Source organism: Rutidosis leptorrhynchoides, chromosome 3 (genome assembly GCF_046630445.1).
Source record: "Rutidosis leptorrhynchoides isolate AG116_Rl617_1_P2 chromosome 3, CSIRO_AGI_Rlap_v1, whole genome shotgun sequence".
Classification (NCBI taxonomy): Eukaryota; Viridiplantae; Streptophyta; class Magnoliopsida; order Asterales; family Asteraceae; genus Rutidosis; species Rutidosis leptorrhynchoides.
The window spans coordinates 270,738,950-270,760,776 of record NC_092335.1 but is presented as its reverse complement, the minus strand read 5'-3'; the positions used below and the strand labels follow the sequence as shown (position 1 = coordinate 270,760,776).

General features: G+C 31.3%; 1 protein-coding gene across 1 annotated transcript; it reads left to right on the top strand.

Moving 5' to 3' along the window:
* Positions 1-286: 286 nt before the first annotated feature.
* On the top strand, positions 287-2,435 carry LOC139897395 (uncharacterized). The gene is made up of 2 exons (XM_071880091.1): positions 287-974; positions 1,664-2,435. The coding sequence occupies exons 1-2, from the start codon at positions 347-349 to the stop codon at positions 2,071-2,073; spliced, it is 1,038 nt and encodes a 345-aa protein (XP_071736192.1). The 5' UTR covers positions 287-346; the 3' UTR covers positions 2,074-2,435.
* The last annotated feature ends 19,392 nt before the right edge of the window (positions 2,436-21,827 follow it).

The window sequence follows — 21,827 nt, the reverse complement described above, 5'->3', positions numbered from 1 at the left end:
ATATATAATGTTGTGTATATGATCATAAGGGATTACAACTCTATAATATATATTTTTGAAAAAAAAAAATTAACAAAAGTGTACTACTGGTGGGCTCTTCAAAGCATAACGTCTCTTTAAATGGTAGACCCGGTTAAATTTCTAAAGGTTATTTCATAACATTAAAACTTAAAGGACTAATCACATCGACAATCAAAACTGAAAGCACCAAAATGGTAATATCCTCCTATTTTTATACCGTTGCAATTCCTTCCATTTGCAACCTTAACTCCCATCTTTTCCAAAGCCCACTACACTATTCCTTCTATCTTTTTTTTCTTAAAAAATTAATAAATAAAATCATCAAATGGCACCGTTATCATCATCATCATTATCAAGCAACTCATGGATTCTATCTCTAAAAACCTTGTTAATCACCGTTGGAATTATATCTATAGCAGTAACCATAAAACTAGCTATTCCGTTAATAGTCAACTTCGCAGTCAACGATCTTCACGCCGTTTGGTCCGTTACCGTTTCCTGGTTAAAACCTCCGTTTCTTTACGTTATCATTAACGGAATCATTCTCATTATCGTAGCTTCTACTCACTTCCAACACAACAACAATCACGAAAATCAAAATGAATCTCTACATCAAGATGTTAATGTGAATTTATTAAACGCTCCTTCCGTGAATTTCGGTGTTCCAGATAATGATACAGAACGAATTGCAATGGTGGAGCCCCCAGTTGTATATGAAACTAAGCGTGTAGTAGCAGATATTATTGATGTGGATGAAACGGAGGTTGTTAACCGATTTGAAGATGATTTGGTTACGTCAGCATCCACGTGGCATCCTTCAGAAACTGTAATCAATGATACTCAACTTACGAACAATATTGAACCGGATTTTGAATTTCCGGTTCGTGAGAAGCAACTCGTAGCTTCACGATTCGTTAACAACCGGAAACCACCGACTAAGATTAATCGCGGAGGTATTTATCACTGATATACTTTTTGTTGTTTTTTCTAACATCAAAATCAATACAGATAATAAGTTTTCTAAGTACAAACTGAGGATTTATTATTCTTATACTATTAAATAATTAATATTTCAGATTTAAGATTTATAGGTTGGAATTTACTTATAATTGTCAAATTGTCAATATCGGCTAACTTACGCTCTGAGAGCCTAAGTTTTTTTTTTTTTTTTTTTTTGGAAAGCTAGAATTTCATTAAACGAATTAATTTATTATATCACAAATTAATTTATTAAAGATAAAGTTTTCAAGTTTTACATATTTGTTAATTGCAATTTATATTTATAATATTCATATAAAATTAACATAAAATATATGTTGCAAATACGTACGCTTTATTCATACAATATTTTAAATTTTAACATATATATGCGGCAATTGAATTAATAGACGCATCTTTTTCATACCGTACACATATTACGTATATTTATATTTGGGTCGGTTATTACATTAACTAATCTAGTTGGGACATATATGGGAAGCTATGTATTATTAATACTCCGCGTTTTTTATGTTCCCAAATTTTTACAGTCAATGTGATAATGTTTCAAACAACGTACGAGTGTTACAGTACACTAGCTTAATTATTTAATGTCAAATTTATAATACTCCGTAATAATCAATGACGTCATCTAATTAAACAGGTGGGAGAGAGTTGAGAGTATTGAAGCCAAAAAAGCACGAGACATTAGAGAGTACGTGGAAAATGATAACGGAAGGCCGTAGCATGCCGTTAAATAGGCATGTAGATAAATCGGAAACATTCAAGACCCTTAAAAATGATCGTGATCGTAACGAGTTCACGTCGGCTGTAAAGGTGGTGAAGAAATCGGAGACATTTAAGGACCGTAAAAATTATGAAAACGAGAATCAGTATTTGCAGAACAACTTACCGAAAGCGGAGTCGATAGAGAAGTTAAAGAGTGAGGCGTCGGATGAGTTGAATAGGCGAGTTGAAGCGTTTATTAAAAAGTTTAATGATGATATGAGGTTGCAAAGACAAGAATCCTTGGATCAGTATATGAAGATGGTTAAGCATGGGGTCATAAATTAAAATAAGTTCTTTTGCATATTTAAATATTTTAAATAAAAAAGGTAAAGTAAAGTAATACAGTAGTTTTTAAAGTATATGGAATGTTTATTCAAAATGAAAAAGCTAGAAAGGTTTTAGGCCGATTAAACAGTTGTGGGGTTTCATGGGGTGGCATAAATATCACTTATCACTATAGTTTAAAGTACAAATGATAGTTAAGTTATATAGGAGAATTATACATATTTTGTTGTTTTTTATTTTATTTTTTTATTATGTTTTTTTTTGTTTTATTATTTGGTTTATATTACAACAAGGTGCCATGTTTCGTTTAACATGGATATGGTGTGGTTTACATGTAAATGTTTATAAGAGTAAATGATAAATCAAAGATATAATATATGATAGAATTATGGTTGTTGTCTATAAAGATTTTTTCGTGCTAACATTGTGTTACTGTTACCATTGCAATTTGAAAGAAATAACTCCTTTTTCTTCATAACTTTGACGGTAAATGATTATTTTTTTATTATATAATATTTGATCAAAATTATATCAAATGAAAACACGTATAAAATTTATTTCATGCATATAAATTTTATCATAATTTATATAACATAAAAAGTTATTTAAAATCAAAGTTAAAAAAAGTGAACCCATGACTATTAAATTGAGCAAAGAGAAGTATTATTCTAGTAAAACGTAACAAACGATAATGATCTTTTTAACTATCGTTTTACAGGTTATATGGACATTTATAGATTGAATTTTTTTTTAAATAATTTTAAGAAAATATAGATACAGGTATACATAATTTAATTAATGGAACATTCGTCTGTTGTTCGAGCAGCTTAGTGGGTAACATACCTTGTGATTATTGATAATGTACCCCGCATTCGCGATATTAATGTCTGCTTCATTAACAATCATTCATGAAAAAAAAAATACAGAACATAGGTGTCACGAGAACACTTGTACTTGCTAGAGTACAATGGTATCGAACCTAGTGTTTCGTAACCTCAGTCAAATAAAGGTTAAGGTATTAAAACTATTCCGAGCTCGACTTCGACAAATAGAATTAAAGAAAGAGACAACTTTGTTTTCCCTTTGTAAGAACCCATTTTGGGAAAGTCATCTAATCTTTTCTAATATGCATGGGGAACCAGCATAGCCTCAAAAGGTGGCATTGCTCTTTTACAGATAAAGAGGCATAAAGCTTGGAGAGGAGATGTTCTCATTACACAATTAGGAGAGTATCGCAAAGAAACACTTGGATAAATATTAGGCAGTGCTCATATGTAAGTCCTCCTACCTAACCAAAGGTGTGCCGACCATCTGTCACATCATAGACGGGTCCGGAACACAATTCTGGAGCAATCCCACCATTCCTGAATAATCACATAGTCCCGAAAAAAGTATGGTATCAAAACAGGCATTTGGTCCCGGAACAAACACATGATCTCGTAACAAACACACGAATAGATCATATGCCACGTCAGCCCACGAATCTAGGGAGGTTTGTTATGATTTGTTTGTTATGCCAATGAAAGGGACAAGTGTTGACCTCTATATGATATATTTTACAAACATTGCATTCGTTTTTAAAAAGACAAATTTTCATTACATCAAAAGTTGACGGCATGCGTACCATTTCATAATATATCCAACTATAATTGACTTAATAATAATCTTGATGAACTCAACGACTCGAATGCAACGTCTTTTGAAATATGTTATGAATGACTCCAAGTAATATCTCTAAAATGAGCAAATGCACAGCGAAAGATTTCTTTCATACCTGAGAATAAACATGCTTTAAAGTGTCAACCAAAAGGTTGGTGAGTTCATTAGTTTATCATAATCCATCAATTCCATATTTTTAATAGACCACAAGATTTAAATTCCATTTTTCATAAACATCATCTCGTATCAGGCATTTTGCACGGCATAGAGATAAAAGTCATTCATACGAAATATAAACACCTGGTAATCGACCTTAACAAAATGCATCTAGAATATCCCCCGCATACCGGCATTCCGCACAGTCATGCAAAAAGCATACAAACAGGCCACTCTTTTAAATATGATGGTTGTGTACACCTCACAAACAGATCATATCTTTTAAAGCTGGCGTTTGTATACCAAAATCGAAGTACTAAAGCAGTTCAAATTCTCTGACTAGGGCTTGTTAGTGCCCATAGATCTATCTTTAGGATTCGCGTCAATTAGAGGCCAGTTCCCTTATTCTTAGATTACCAGACTAAAAGGGGTGATATCCGGTGTACTCGTAACTCATTTTGTAGAATGTTTTTAAGTACTTGTGTCTATTCCGTCAAACATTTATAAAAGTAGCGCATGTATTCTCAGTCCCAAAAATATATATTACAAAAGCATTTTAAAAAGGGAGTAATGAAAATCACAATACAATATTTTATAGTAAAAATATTCATACGACGATACTGAACAATGCAGGGTTGGCCTTGGATTCACGAACCTATATCATTTGTATATATATTAAAACATATACTTGTAATCGAATATATATATTTTATTCTTTATTTATATATTTTCATTATATATATATATATATATATATATATATATATATATATATATATATATATATAAATGTTAATATAGTTAAGTTATTTGTACTAAGTATATTTATATATAAAATCTTTTATTTTTATACTTATGACCTTAATAACGTCATTAGAACTTTTATTTTATTAATTGTAATTATTTTAATAATAATTATATAGATAATACTGATAATAATAATAATGATAGTAAAATAATAATTTTAATAAAAATTATAATAATGATAACAATTTTTAATAACAACTATACTATTAATGATAGTCATATTAATAATAATAATCATATTTATAATAATACTTATGTTACTAATAATAATAATAATAATAGTACTAAAAATGATACTAATGCTAATATTTATGAAAACAATAATAAATTTTATTATTTTTATAATAATTATAATAATAATAATCATAATCTTAAAAATGATAATAATACTAAATGATAAAATTATTAATAATAATTATATGAATAATACTTATACTAATACTAATGATAATAATGATTCTAATACTTGTAACTATGGTAATAATAATAATAATTATAAGTATGGTAATAATAACAATAATAATCATATTCATAATAATAATAATAATAATAATAATAATAATAATAATAATAATAATAATCATAATAATAATAATAATAATAATAATAATAATAATAATAATAATAATATTTAGTGATATTACTTAATAATAACTAATATAATAATAATAATAATAATAATAATAATAATAATAATAATAATAATCATATCATAAATTTTATCATAATAATAACAATTTATAATAACAATAATAATAATAATAATAATAATAATAATAATAATAATAATAATAATAATAATAATAATAATAATAATAATAATAATAATAATAATGAAAATGATAATAATAATAATAAAACTAAATAATAAAAAAAATGAACTACCTTCAAGGAAACAAGCCAAAAAAATATACTGCCTCTTCAGGGACTCGAACCCAAGACCACTCGCTAACCCGACAACTCCCTCTAACCACTCTTCTGATCTTGTTTTTCTGATTATAATCACAACTCATTTATATTTAAACTCATTTATTCTGTTTCCCTTTTCTACTTCATCTTCAAAACACTGATCGACCAATGATTATACAACCATAATAACAATTGACTGAATTGGGTTTTTGGTTTCATGAATTAAACATAAATGAATTGAATGTGAAACATTTGAATTGTGTTTAATAGGAAACAAAAAGAAATAAAAAAAATTAACAGACTTGTTTTGAAGAAGATGAACTCCAACTATGATTTTGATTTTAAGAGTGTTTTAGCTTACGTTTTCAACATGAATTATACTCTAAATCTTTCTTAGAAACTTTCTGAATGCTCAATTTAACTTAAAACGTAAAATCCATCTCGAATTCTTCAAAAACAGATCGTTTGACTTTTTAAGAATTAAGTTTGACTCAAAAATTGGAATTCGATAGGAAAAATTGGACATTGAAACTTTACAGATAGTTTAAATGAAAGATTTCCAACCTAACTGCAATTAAGGATTTTGAAATTTAATTCAAATTCGAGTTTTGACAAAAATAATTGAAGAACAGGGCAGTCGACCTTGTTCTTGCTTTTTTTTTCTGTTTAATTTTCGAAATTTAGTGATAATTGAATGTGCCTTAGTGATAAATGAATTATAATCCTAAATTGTTTGCATTAAGGCTGAATTAGGATGTGTAACAATTAACAGACAAGAAGTACGAATATAATGTATCAGATGGATAAAAATTTAAAACAGATAGCTAAGTCTAACAGATTTTTGGATGCTATCTGTGAATTTAGTCGTGATTTGTACGAATCATGAAACATAGAAACAAATTTTCTACAGATTGATAGTAACCTTCAACTGAATCGTACCTCTTTTTTTTAATAAAAATATATAATTAATATTAATAAACATATCAATAATATTACACTAATAATAATAATTATATAAATAATAATAATAATTAATAATAATAATATCAACAACAATGATAATAATAATTATAAAAAAATAATGATAATAATCTTAATAATAACTAAAATCATAATTTTACTACTAATTATATTGATATTACTAATATTAACCACAATATTAGTAATTAAATGATATTAATATTAAATAATTATTATAATAATAGTAATGAAAGTAATAATAATAATATTAGTAAAGATGACAAATTAAATACGTTAAATTTCATATCTATATATCATCTATAATAATATAACTAATACTGAGATTGATTATTAATATTAGTATTAACAATAATAATAATATTACTATAACAACTATATTTTATCTTGTAATTAAATTTGATACCATAATATTACATATTATTAATTATGTAATACTTATATTATATAATAACACATTTGAATATTTAATATTTATATATATTGTATATATTACAACATACATATAATATAAATTGTGTACAGAATTAATATATATATTTATATATATTTATTTTAATATCGACTTAATTATTTTGTATTACTCTACATATTTAATTCAAATGATTAAATAGTATTATATTAATTCAAATTAATATATACACTTATATATATATATATATATATATATATATATATATATATATATATATATATATATATATATATATATATATATATATATATATATATTTATTTATTTATTTATTTATTTATTCACATATTTATTTGCACACAATTGTTCGTGAATCGTCGGGAATAGTCAAAGGTCAAATGCATTCATGTAAACTGTTTTAAAAATTTTGAGACTCAACTTTACAGACTTTGCTTATCGTGTCGGAAACATTAAATCATTTAAATATAAAGTTTAAATTTGGTCGGAAATTTTCGGGTCGTCACAGTACCTACCCGTTAAAGAAATTTCGTCCCGAAATTTGATCGAGGTCGTCCTAGTTAACAATAAAAATGTTTTTATGACGAATTTTGGTTGACAAATAAAGTTTCATCATTATTGAGTAATGTAGATAAAATCATTCGATTATGTGAAGCGTACGAGTGAAGCTGTCACAAAAGAGTGAGATGGTTAAATGCAGGTTTGACTTATCCGGTGATGTAGTCACGGTTGATCTTCGGAATTCAAGAGATTTAAAGAAAATCTTCGAAATCTAAAAGATTTGATTCTTTGGCGAATAAGGAAATTAAGATCTCTATAATTAAATACGGTGATCTGCCTTGATTACTCTGTCTGATATTTCCATTATAAATCCACTCCCTTTGTTTCCTTTATATTTTGGAGTTCCATCCTTTTGTTTTCTCTTCCCGACTTTAAGTCAACAAATAATGGATCCAGAATATGTAGATATGAAATTTGGAATGAACATAACTAATGTTCTAAGAGAGAAATTGTAATAGCACGATCTTGTTTGGTTAAATTATCAGAATTCAAGAGAAAAGATAGAACTATCAGGAAGATATATTCTCAATATGTTTGGAGATTAAGTAGAATATAGGAGTCGTGTAACATAGCACATGATGACGTTATGATCTGTGAATCATCACGTTCCATTAGAAACTCAGCATGACTTACTGTAATATAATCACGTTGATCAAGTGTCATTATATTATACTAACTCATGCTTCAGTTCCCAACACTACTTCAAAAACATTCATATTTTAAATTCGAATTTTTCAGAATTTAGAAACTAAAACAGTTTCCTTTATGATGTAACACTGATATCGCGAAGATATAACTGATTTCAGATAAGAATAGTTATGAAAATATCTTCAAAAAATATCGAGGATATTTATAAAAGATATGACGATATCTTAGAATTTCTATTATCAAAGGATGATGAAGAAGATTGCTCGTAAGGGTTTAGAGTCAGGAGCAAGGTATTCATTAATGACTTCAGTAGATACTGAATCATTTAAATTTTTTGAAAGCAGATTTAGTCTTTGATTTGTCCACAGCCTCCTTCATGGTTTGCTCAATCCGTTTTCCAGTTCCAACTTTTCTGAGATTTTCCAACCTATTATTCTTTATCATCAAACTTCCGACGGTTACGGTTGTTTACGGTTGTCTAGAGTTTATGCTGCTTCATTCAGCTTTTTCAAAATTTGGATTATTGATTCGTAGACTGGGTGCTTTTCAGAATATCAGAATGGAAGATCATAATTCTAAGAGATAAATGTTATATACATATAACTGTGGATGTAGAAACGCTGCGAAATTCAAAATACTGATTGATGATTTTTGGTAATTGGTATGGCAATTCTCGTTATAAGATGTAGATGAGCACATGAGAGGGTTTCATGAATATAATGATTTTTCGGAAAGTCAAATATTAATGGAGTTGCTGGTAAGTTTTCTGCTAATGTGGTGGGATATAAACGGTTCCCCGATAACAATGACGAAAGGTAACTTATATATATCACGGTTATAATAAGGCTAATCCGAATGAAAATTTGAAGTTCCCTTACTGGAGCTGTGACAAAATTTGCTACTTTGAAAGGGATTTCAAAATTATTTTCGGTAATAACAACGTCAAAGGAGCTAGCACAGATACGAGTTAAACGTTTACTCAATTTCCGAGAGTTTTTCAGGTGCATGATTATTGCTTAAATCTTTCTTCTCGTAGATGAAGTGCGGTTGGTTCATCCTCTCGATTGAGGTGTTTTCAAGAATCATGAAAGGTTTGAACGCAGATTGTAATCGTCAAAATACAAATGAGGTTTAAGATGAAATCAAGTGGCAAACTTGAAGAAATGTTTAGTTTCATATGTTATAATCAATATTTTAATTCATTTTAATTGTCCAATGTTAGTAGTCCATAGTTAATAGTCCACAATTAGTAGTTCAACAATTCATATATAGTTTAATATATAATATTCGAATTAATTAATATATGTCGTGACCCATTGTATACATGTCTCAGACTCGATCACAACTCAAAGTATATATATTATTTTGGAATCAACCTCAACCTTGTATAGCTAACTCGAGCATTACCGCATATAGTGTGTCTATGATTATTCCAAATAATATATATAGATGACGTCGATATGATAAGTCAAAACCTTGTATACGTGTCCCGATATTTAAAGTGCGTAAAATAAATAACAAAATTTAAATGACAATAAATAAAATTACGAGAATGAAAATTGCGATAAATAAATTGCGATAAATAAATTGCGATAAATAAAATGTAATACAGAATTAACAGTTAGCTAGGAACAGTTAGCCAGGATTTTGTTAGCGTGGATTCTTAACAGAATTTCTCATAGTTAATTTGTTTGTTTCTAACAAATTTTATTTTGTCCAATGTTTTCTTCATTATGCCACTTGTTGGATTCTGATAAGTCAAAATCCAAATTTGAAATTGAATGAAAATGGTTGTTTTGTGGTGAACGGATTCGTATAACTGTGGATGTAAGTAGGATAGTAAACGACTGTTGAATCAGATTCGAAGAATGTACAGTGTAACTTATTAATTTGAAATCTAAATATTCCTCGGGTATTACCTACCCGTTAAAATATTTTCACCATTAACAGTTTGTACGAAAGAATTTTTAATTACAATCTTTATGAAAATATATATACATATATATTTTCTTCAGATATAATCATGGATTTAATGAGTTAATGTGATATTAATCTCATTTAGTTTTCGGTTGGAACTAGAATAAATAATCTCTAAAACTTTAGAGATTACGTAATCGCCATGTCGAACGAGGATAAATGATGTAGAACGTCATGTAGAACGATGATTATGCTTGAGGTATAGATTGTGATGTTGAGGCATGTGATGTTGAAACTTGAGTTGTTGGTGGTACTGGTGTTGATGTTGGTGGTACTGTTGGAGCCGGTGATGTTGCTGAAGCTGGTACGTTTTGCACCATATTTTCCAAGGCTACAACTCGGACGCGAAGCTCGTTGACTTCTACCATTATTCCGGGATGATTGTCTGTCGGGACGAGTGGATGAATAAGATTCAGAATTTGAGATAGTATATAATCGTGACGAGATACTTTGAAAATGAGAGAGAAAATGGTATTACGAACATGTTCGTCGGTAAGTGCTTCTGGTTCTTCGCCAAGAGGAGAATGTGCGGGATGGAAGGGATCACCTTCTTCTTGTCTCCAATAATTAAGTAGGCTACGAACCCATCCCCAATTCATCCAAAATTGGTGATGACTAATTGGTTGACCCATTCTGGTCATACTGCTTTCGGAGCTCAGGTTAATATCCAAGTCGGAATAGCTATTGGAATCCGAGGAATTTGATCTTGTGGCGAGTTCCATTTCATACGATTGAATAAAGGGTTTTTCGATATGAAATGATTTCCGGCTATCGAATGATATTCTAATTACATAGAATATCTATATATATAGAACAAGAGATTTCGTAGATTACGGAGGAATTTATGGAATATATCAGGCAAAGTTTATAGTAATAGATACACTAGATATGAATTAGCAGATACGCTAAGATATGAATTTTTGTCTATACACTATTCATGCAATCACTGCAGTAAAATGTGTCTAATCTAAGAATGGTAAGCAGATAATTTTCTAAGGATGATAAGTAGATGATTTCCGACTAGAAATGATAAGCAAAACTTTTGACATGCAGACACGGTCGAAGTCCAGACTCATTAATGCATCCTAAAAACTATCAGTTAGACACACTAATGCAAGACCTGGTTCGCAAAACCACCGCTCTGATACCAACTGAAAGGACCCGTCCTAATTTATCTGGATGAATACATTACATTTGGTTATATCGCAAGGTACTTAACCTCTATATGATACATTTTACAAACATTGCATTCGTTTTTAAAAAGACAAACTTTCATTACATCAAAAGTTGACGGTATGCATACCATTTCATAATATATCCAACTATAATTGACTTAATAATAATCTTGATGAACTCAATGACTCGAATGCAACGTCTTTTGAAATATGTTATGAATGACTCCAAGTAATATTTATAAAATGAGCAAATGCACAGCGGAAGATTTCTTTCACACCTGAGAATAAACATGCTTTAAAGTGTCAACCAAAAGGTTGGTGAGTTCATTAGTTTATCATAATCCATCAATTCCATATTTTTAATAGACCACAAGATTTAAATTCCATTTTTCATAAACATCATCTCGTATCAGGAATTTCGCACGGCTTAGATATAAAAGTCATTCATACGAAATATAAACACCTGGTAATCGACCTTAACAAAATGCATCTAGAATATCCCCCGCATACCGGCATTCCGCACGGTCTTGCAAAAAGCATACAAATAGGCCACTCTTTTAAATATGATGGTTGTGTACACCTCACAAACAGATCATATCTTTTAAAGCTGGTGGTTGTATACTAAAATCGAAGTACTAAAGCAGTTCAAATTCTCTGACTGGGGCTTGTTAGTGCCCATAGATCTATCTTTAGGATTCACGTCAATTAGGAGCCAGTTCCCTAATTCTTAGATTACCAGACTAAAATGGGTGATATCCGGTGTACTCGTAACTCATTTCGTAGAATGTTTTTAAGTACTTGTGTCTATTCCGTCAAACATTTATAAAAGTAGCGCATGTATTCTCAGTCCCAAAAATATATATTGCAAAAGCATTTAAAAAGGGATTAATGAAACTCACAATACAATATTGTATAGTAAAAATATTCATACGATGATACTGAACAATGCAGGGTTGGCCTTGGATTCACAAACCTATATCATTTGTATATATATTAAATCATATACTTGTAATCGAATATATATATTTTATTCTTTATTTATATATATATATATATATATATAGTTAAGTTATTTGTACTAAGTATATTTATATATAAAATCTTTTATTTTTATACTTATGACCTTAATAACGGCATTAGAACTTTTATTTTAGAAATCGTAATTATTTTAATAATAATTATATAGATAATACTGATAATAATAATAATGATATTAAAATAATAATTTTAATAAAAATGATAATAATGATAACAATTTTTAATAACAACAATACTATTAATGATAGTCATACTAATAATAATAACCATATTTATAATAATACTTATGTTACTACTAATAATAATAATAGTACTAAAAATGATACTAATGCTAATATTTATGAAAACAATAATAAATTTTATTATTTTTATAATTATTATAATAATAATAATCATAATCTTAAAAATGATAATAATACTAAATGATAAAATTATTAATAATAATTATATGAATAATACTTATAGTTATACTAATGATAATAATGACTCTAATACTTGTAACTATGGTAATAATAATAATAATAATTATAAGTATGGTAATAATAACAATAATAATCATAATAATAATAATAATAATAATAATAATAATAATAATAATAATAATAATAATAATAATAATAATAATAATAATAATAATAATAATAATAATAATAATAATAATAATACTAATAATATTTAGTGATATTACTTAATAATAACTAATATAATAATAATAATAATCATATCATAAATTTTATCATAATAATATCAATTAATAATAACAATAACAATAATAATAATAATAATAATAATAATAATGAAAATGATAATACTAATAATAAAAATAAATAATAAAAAAAGAACTATCTTCAAGGAAACAAGCCAAAAAAATATACTGCCTCTTCAGGGACTCGAACCCAAGACCACTCGCTAACCCGACAACTCCCTCTAACCACTCGTCTGATCTTGTTTTTCTGATTATAATCACAACTCATATATATTTAAACTCGTTTATTCTGTTTCCCTTTTCTACTTCATCTTCAAAAAACTGATCGACCAATGATTATACAACCATAATAACAATCGACTGAATTGGGTTTTTGGTTTCATGAATTAAACATAAACGAATTGAATGTGAAACATTTGAATTGTGTTTAACATGAAACAAAAAGAAATAAAAAAAAATTAACAGACTCGTTTTGAAGAAGATGAACTCCAACTCTGATTTTGATTTTAAGAGTGTTTTAGCTTACGTTTTCAACATGAATTATACTCTAAATCTTTCTTAGAAACTTTCTGAATGCTCAATTTAACTTAAAACGTAAAATCCATCTCGAATTTCTTCAAAAATAGATTGTTTGACTTTTTAAGAATTAAGTTTGACTCAAAAATTGGAATTCGATAGGAACAATTGGACATTGAAACTTTACAGATAGTTTAAATGAAAGATTTCTAGCCTAACTGCAATTAAGGATTTTGAAATTTAATTCCAATTCGAGTTTTGACAAAAAGAATTGAAGAACAGGGCAGTCGACCTTGTTCTTGCTTTTTTTTTCTGTTTAATTTTCGAAATTTATTGATAATTGAATGTGCCTCAGTGATAAATGAATTATAATACTTATATTGGATCCTAAATTGTTTGCATTAAGGCTGGATTGGGACGTGTAACAATTAACAGACAAGAAGTACGAATATAATGTATCAGATGGATAAAAATTTAAAACATATAGCTAAGTCTAACAAATATTTGGATGCTATATGTGAATTTAGTCGTGATTTGTACAAATCATGAAACATAGAAACAAATTTTCTACAGATTGATAGTAACCTTCAACTGAATCATACCTATTTTTTTTTTTATAAAAATATATAATTAATATTAATAAATATATCAATAATATTACACTAATAATAATAATTATATAAATAATAATAATAATAATTAATAATAATATCAACAACAATGATAATAATAATTATAAAAAAAATAATGATAATAATCTTAATAATAACTAAAATCATAATTTTACTACTAATTATATTGATATTACTAATATTAACCATAATATATTATATATATTATATAATAATACTGATATTAATATTAAACACTTATTCTAATAATAGTAATGAAAGTAATAATAATAATATTAGTAAAGATGACAAATTAAATACGTTAAATTTCATATCTATATATCATCTATAATAATATAACTAATACTGAGATTAATTATTAATATTAGTATTAACAATAATAATAATATTACTATAACAACTATATTTTATCTTGTAATTAAATTTGATACCATAATATTACATATTATTAATTATGTAATACTTATATTATATAATAACACATTTGAATATTTAATATTTATATATATTTTATATATTACAACATACATAAAATATAAATTGTGTACAGAATTAATATATATATTTATATATATTTATATATATTTATTTTAATATCGACTTAATTATTTTGTATTACTCTACATATTTAATTCAAATGATTAAATAGTATTATATATACATATATATATATATACATATATATATATATATACATACATATATATATATATTGCAGCGACCCGACAAAATCGTCATTGACGGCGCTGCCTACTTAGGTCCTGTCACGTAGTCATAAGTCTTTAAAACAACGTTTGACCAAAATATGTCGCATTCATTTCAATTATAAAGATGTTTTAAGGTTTACAAAGTAGGTTCGACGACCAAACATGTTACAATGTTATAAGTACAATTGAAACCTATGCGACACAAATTAAGTTAAGTCAAAAGACGCTCCACGTATGCATGTATACTCGACATCCAAGCAAGTATCAAAAGAAATGAGCGGAAGCATGTATCACAAAACGTTCAAGGACCTGAGAAAAACATAGAAATCTGTCAACGAAAACGTTGGTGAAATCATAGGTTTAAGTAAGTAAGTACAAATGAACCACAAGGTTTTGTATCATTGAACTAATAGTAAACCATTCTAAAAATTGTTATCACGAGTACCCAATTATCAAGGCTTAACTTTCCATCCATAGAACCCCATCACAATAGTGTTAGAACATACACTGTTTCTTGAAAATACGTTTCATCCGAATAACAGTAGCAAACCGTCCGAATGAGGGTTTGTCAAACCCATATGGCCATATAACACAAGTTCTCGCTTACACCCGACAAGTGTAACTAATGATAATCGAATTGAGGATTTTTGTTCAAACTCGTATGTAGAATGTTTGTTTTCCTGTACTTGTGTTCACTTAGTAAAAAGAAACGTTTATGTTTTCTCATTCCAAATGTAAGTTCAAAAGAGTAAAAGTGGGACTATGATCTCACCTTGAGTGCAAGCGTATAAAAGTACTTCGCAAGTAAACGTGTGCAAGAACGAATTCTAGTCTTGACCTAAACAAATAGGTTTGTATCAATATCGGTAAACACGGTCGGTCAAAGTGTTCAATTAGTCCTATGGCTCGTTACGACTCGATTACTATAGCATGTGAGTCAAGTTGTCACGTTTCATATAAAAGCATGTTAGAACGATTGCACAAACATTTGGTTAAGTTTGATTAAAAGTTAACTTGGGTCGGGTCAAAGTCAACAAAAAAGTCAACACATTCGGGTCGGTCTCGAACTATTTTTCTGAGGTTTTTAATCATATATGAGCATGTTAGAACAAGTTACATGTGAATCGGAGGTCCATAGCATAGCAAACATTTTTCGTAAAATGACCAACCAAAACAGTCCCTGGAAGTTCATCTGGACGGCGTCCAGATTTGCTGGACGGCATCCAGATGTGAAGGCCTGGACGGCGTCCAAGAATCTGGACGGCGTCCAGATCAGTATGCAGGTCATGTTTTGCTGCAACACACAAGTGCACGAACCAAACTTCAAACATTCACAATTTATGATTCGGAAACCATCAAAACATGTATCTTATATCATCGGAAAGGTATTTTGACGAGGAAATCGACTAAACACATTTCATCAATCACTTTGACACTTACAACAACTAAAATCACATTGAATGCTCAACATTTATTACATTCAAGTTCATAAATGTGGTTTGGTGATTCGGGAACTTACTTATATACAATACGCCGTTTCGTAGGTAATCAAGCATACAATCCAACTAAACACTTACCAACAATAATTCATGGCATTCAATGCATCAAATGTTCACATTTAGTTCTATCAAACCCTAACCAACATCACCAAAATCAATAATCAAGTTTATGAAGTTTTCTAAAACAACTTACACATCAAATTGAAGCTAGTGATACTAGTAACACAATTAAAACATGAACTTTTAACATCTAATAACTTTTAAGCAACTAAATCTCAAGAACAACACACCAAAATTTAAGTTCATGCTAGTTACTTCAAAACAACAAGATCGAGCATACAAATCATATATTCATGTTAGACTTGAACCAAAGACACTAATTAACACTTTTATAAGTTAAAAACATCAAGAACACAAAATCTAGTGATTTTAGAAAGTTACCAAAATGTAATGAAATCGGTATGGAATCGAAGAGGAAGATGCAAGGATTCTAAATATGTAATTTGTTTTGTAAAACACTTGCTAAATCGGGTTTGGATGATGATTCTTTGGATTGAATGTTTGAGAGAAAGTTGAAGTAGTAAAAAGAGAAAGAGGAGAAATGAATGGATGAGAGTGAAGGGTTGACCCTTTGACCTAGTCAAAGGTTTGGTCCCTTGGCGAGTTTGGTCCCTCAAGTTTCATTCGGGTGCGTGAATTACCTAAACGAGTTAATTTAAAACGCGTATCAACGGGAGGTGTTATAAATATATAACGGACTTTAAAATAGTTAAACGGAAAGTAAACAAAAAAAGACGGGATGTTACATTACCTACTCCTTAAAAGAAATTTTGTCCCGAAATTTAAGCAGGCGTAGTAGTCGTTATTTCTTCCTCAAGACCTTGCGTTTCCGCATCCGCGAATAGATGAGGGTACTTCCTTTGCATTTGGTCTTGTATTTCCCAAGTAAACTCGGGTCCCCTTTTGGCGTTCCAACGAACCTTAACAATTAAAATTCGGCTTTGTTTTAACGTTTGACGGAGGTGTCCACAATTTCAACCGGTTCTTCCACGAAATGAAGTTAGTCATCAATGGTAAGCTCCTCGAGAGGGATGACGATATCAGGTTCGGCAAGGCACTTTTTAAAGTTGGATACATGGAAAGTAGGATGAACGGAGCTCAATTGAGGCGGAAGATCTAAACGATAAGCAATGGTTCCAACACGTTCCAAGATTTTAAAAGGACCAATATACCGCAGATTTAGTTTCCCGTGTTTCCCGAAATGGATTACACCTTTCCAAGGCACGACTTTTAACATTACGAGGTCAACGACTTGAAATTCGAGGTCGTTGCGTCTTTTGTCGGTATAGCTCTTTTCACGACTTCGGGCCGTCCTAAGTCTATCTCGGATTTGAACGATCTTCTCGGTTATTTCATGAATGAGTTCGGGTCCGGTGATTTGTGTGTCGCCTACTTCGGCCCAACAAAGAGGTGAACGACATTTTCGGCCATATAAAGCTTCGAATGGTGCGGCGTTAATACTCGCGTGATAACTATTGTTGTAGGAGAATTCGGCGAGAGGCAAGTGCTTATCCCAAGCTATTCCAAAGTCGATAACACAAGCTCGTAGCATGTCTTCCAAAGTTTGAATTGTGCGTTCACTTTGTCCGTCGGTTTGTGGATGATATGCGGTGCTCATGTCTAAACGCGTTCCCAATGCTTCTTGTAAAGTACGCCAAAATCTAGAAACAAAACGGCCATCTCGGTAGGAAATAATCGATAAGGGCACACCATGACGGGCTATGATCTCCTTAATGTAAAGTTGTGAAAGTTTTTCCATGTTGTCGGTTTCCTTCATGGCTAGGAAGTGTGCGGATTTGGTGAGTCGGTCAACAATGACCCAAATAGTATCGTAACCGCCCAACGTCTTTGGTAGTTTAGTGATAAAATCCATCGTTATCCTTTCGCACTTCCATTGCGGGATTTTGGGTTGTTGAAGTAGTCCGGACGGTCTTTGATGTTCGGCTTTGACTTTGGAGCAAGTTAGGAACTTTCCAACATAAGTAGCAACGTCCCTTTTAATGTTCGGCCACCAATATTGTTCCTTGAGGTCGTGATACATCTTATTGGCACCGGGGTGAATCGAATATCTTGACTTATGAGCTTCGTCTAAAATAAGGCTTCGTAGGTCCCCATAACTAGGTACCCAAATTCTTCCGGCGAAATATCGGATTCTGGTTTCTTTAACTTCAAATCGAGAGGTGAGGACGTTCAAGTGTTCGAGAGAGATGTTTCATCCTTGAGAGCCTCATCTTGGGCTACATGAATTTGATTATTAATATTGGCTTGGATGGTGATGTTTAAAGCTCGGACACGAAGAGGCACCGCTCTTTCTTTTCGACTTAAGGCATCGGCTACTACATTTGCCTTCCCGGGGTGGTAATGAAGCTCGTAATCGTAGTCGTTTAAGGTTTCAATCCACCGTCGTTGTCTCATGTTTAGTTGCTTTTGATCGAAGATGTGCTGGAGGCTTTTGTGATCGGTAAAGATGGTACTTTTGGTCCCATAAAGATAGTGTCTCCACATTTTAAGTGCAAAGACAACAGCTCCGAGTTCAAGATCATGTGTCGTGTAGTTTCGTTCATGAATTTTGAGTTGTCGAGAGGCATAAGCAATGACTTTCTTTCGTTGCATCAATACACACCCAAAACCATGTTTCGAGGCATCGCAATATACAACAAAATCATCATTGCCTTCGGGAAGTGACAAGATAGGAGCAGTGGTTAGCTTTGTCTTCAAGATTTGAAACGCGGACTCTTGTTCGGTCGCCCAAATGAATTTCTTTCCCTTGTGAGTTAACACGGTTAGAGGACGAGCAACCAAGGAGAAGTTTTCGATGAATCTACGATAGTATCCGGCGAGACCCAAAAATTGACGAATGTGAGTAGGAGTAGTAGGAGTCTCCCATTTACTAATGACTTCGATTTTCGTTGGATCGACTTTAATACCTTGATCACTTACAACATGACCAAGAAATTGAACTTCCTTCAACCAAAATTCACACTTGGAGAATTTGGCATAGAGTCGTTCTTGTCTCAAGAGTTCAAGCATAAGTCGGAGATGTTGTTCGTGCTCTTCTTCGCTTTTAGAATAGACCAAAATGTCATCGATGAACACAATAACAAATTTATCGAGATACGGTTTGCACACGCGGTTCATAAAGTCCATGAAGACCGCCGGTGCGTTAGTGAGACCAAATGGCATTACAAGAAATTCATAACTACCATAACGAGTTCAGAAAGCGGTTTTGGAGACATCTTCCCCCTTAACCCTTAATTGATGATAACCCGAGCGGAGATCGATTTTCGAATATACACGAGATCCTTGTAGTTGATCAAAGAGGTCATCGATGCGAGGAAGAGGATATCGGTTCTTAACCATTAATTTATTTAGTTCACGATAGTCGATACACATTCGTAGGGATCCATCTTTCTTTTTAACAAACAAAATCGGAGCGCCCCATGGTGAATGGCTAGGTTGGATAAAACCATGGTCAAGTAGTTCTTGGATTTGACTTTGAAATTCTTACATTTGGGAGGGAGCAAGTCTATACGGTGTACGTGCTATGGGTGCGGCTCCCAGAATAAGATCGATTTGGAATTCTACCGGTCGATGAGGTGGAAGACCCGGCAATTCGTCGAATAATACATCGGAAAAGTCATGAACAATTGGCACATTATTGATATTCTTCTCATCAGACTCAACTTTCTTAACGTGGGCAAGGATCACAAAACAACCCTTACGAAGTAGTTTTCTAACTTTAAGGCACGAGACGAGGTTGAGTCCGGTGCAACTCTTATCGCCATAAACAATCAAAGGTTCACCATTCTCGATAGGAATTCGGATTGCGTTAAGATCACAAAGGATGTGAGATTTTGTTTTTGCTAACCAATTCATACCAATTATTACATCAAAGCTCCCTAGTTCCATAGGTATCAAGTCAATTTCAAATTCCTTACCCAATAAGTTTAGCGTACACCCCCGATAAATTTTTTTGGCACTCAATAGTTTCCCGTTGGCTACTTCAATGGTATAAGTGGTATCTAGTGGAAGTGGTGGAGTGCTAAAAGAATGAGTCAAAGTCCTGGATACAAAACTCTTATCGGCACCCGAATCGAATAAACAAGTAACATAAGTGTTGTTGAGAAGAAACGTACCCGTGACTAGTTCATTGTCATCTCGAACTTCCTCAGTGTTAATGTTGAAAGCTCGGCCGCGCGTATTGGGGTTATCTTTCTTCTTCGGGCATGCATTTCTATAATGGTCAGTTTGGCCACATTCGTAACAAGTGACCGTCTTTGGTGCATTGGGCCCCTTTCTAGCGATGGGGGTGGAACTTTTAGATTCGTTGGCCTTATGACCAAATCCTTGGCACCGATGGAAAATTAGCTTGCCACATTCACCAAAGTGATGCTTGTTGCATTTGTTGCAAAGAGGTAGGTTTCCGGCATAACCCTTCTTGCAGTCGGAGGTGAAAGGCTTTTTGGCAAAGTTATTGTTGCTTGATTGGGGGGCTTCCCATTTTTTTTTGTTGTTATCCAACTTATCCTCGGCTTTAGGTGCCGACACTACTATTTCGTCCACCATTTCTATCAATTTGCGGGCCATGTTTAAAGCTTCTTGATGATTAGTGGGTTTGGATGACATTACTTCGTGTTTGATGCTCTTTGGAAGACCATCCATGTAAAGTTCAACCCTTAAAGATTCAGGGTTCACAAGGTTTGGGCACATCAAGGCTAGTTCGAAAAATCGTTGATTATAGGCCTTGAGATCGTTTTCAACCGCTTTCAAAGTTCTTAGCTCTTGTTCGAGCCTTCAGGTTTCTTCACGAGGGAAATATTCGACGATCATCTTTTCCCTTAAGTCGGCCCAAGAGAGAGCGTGAGCTTCATCGGTACCCACCGATTGTACATAGGTGTTCCACCATGTGAGGGCGACACCGGCGAAAGTGTGAGTGGAGTATTTGACCTTATCTTGGTCCTGACAACCACTTATGCTAAAAACGGCCTCCGTTTGTTCGAACCATCGAGTGAGAGTAACCGGTCCCCCGGTCCTATCAAAAGTATGAGGTTTGCACCCCATGAAGGCTTTGTAGGAGCACCCTTCGCTTGAGTTACTGGACCCTTGATTGTTGTTGTGGTTGTTGTTATTGTTGTTGTTGGAGGAGTGACCAGCCATGGCCGCATCCACGACGGTGGCTATCATCCTTTGTTGGGCTTGTTTGGGAGTCTCATGGCGTGGCACACGGCGAGGAGGCATTGTTCCTTCAAAACACAAGAATACAGTTGATTAGTATTTTCAATAATACTAATCA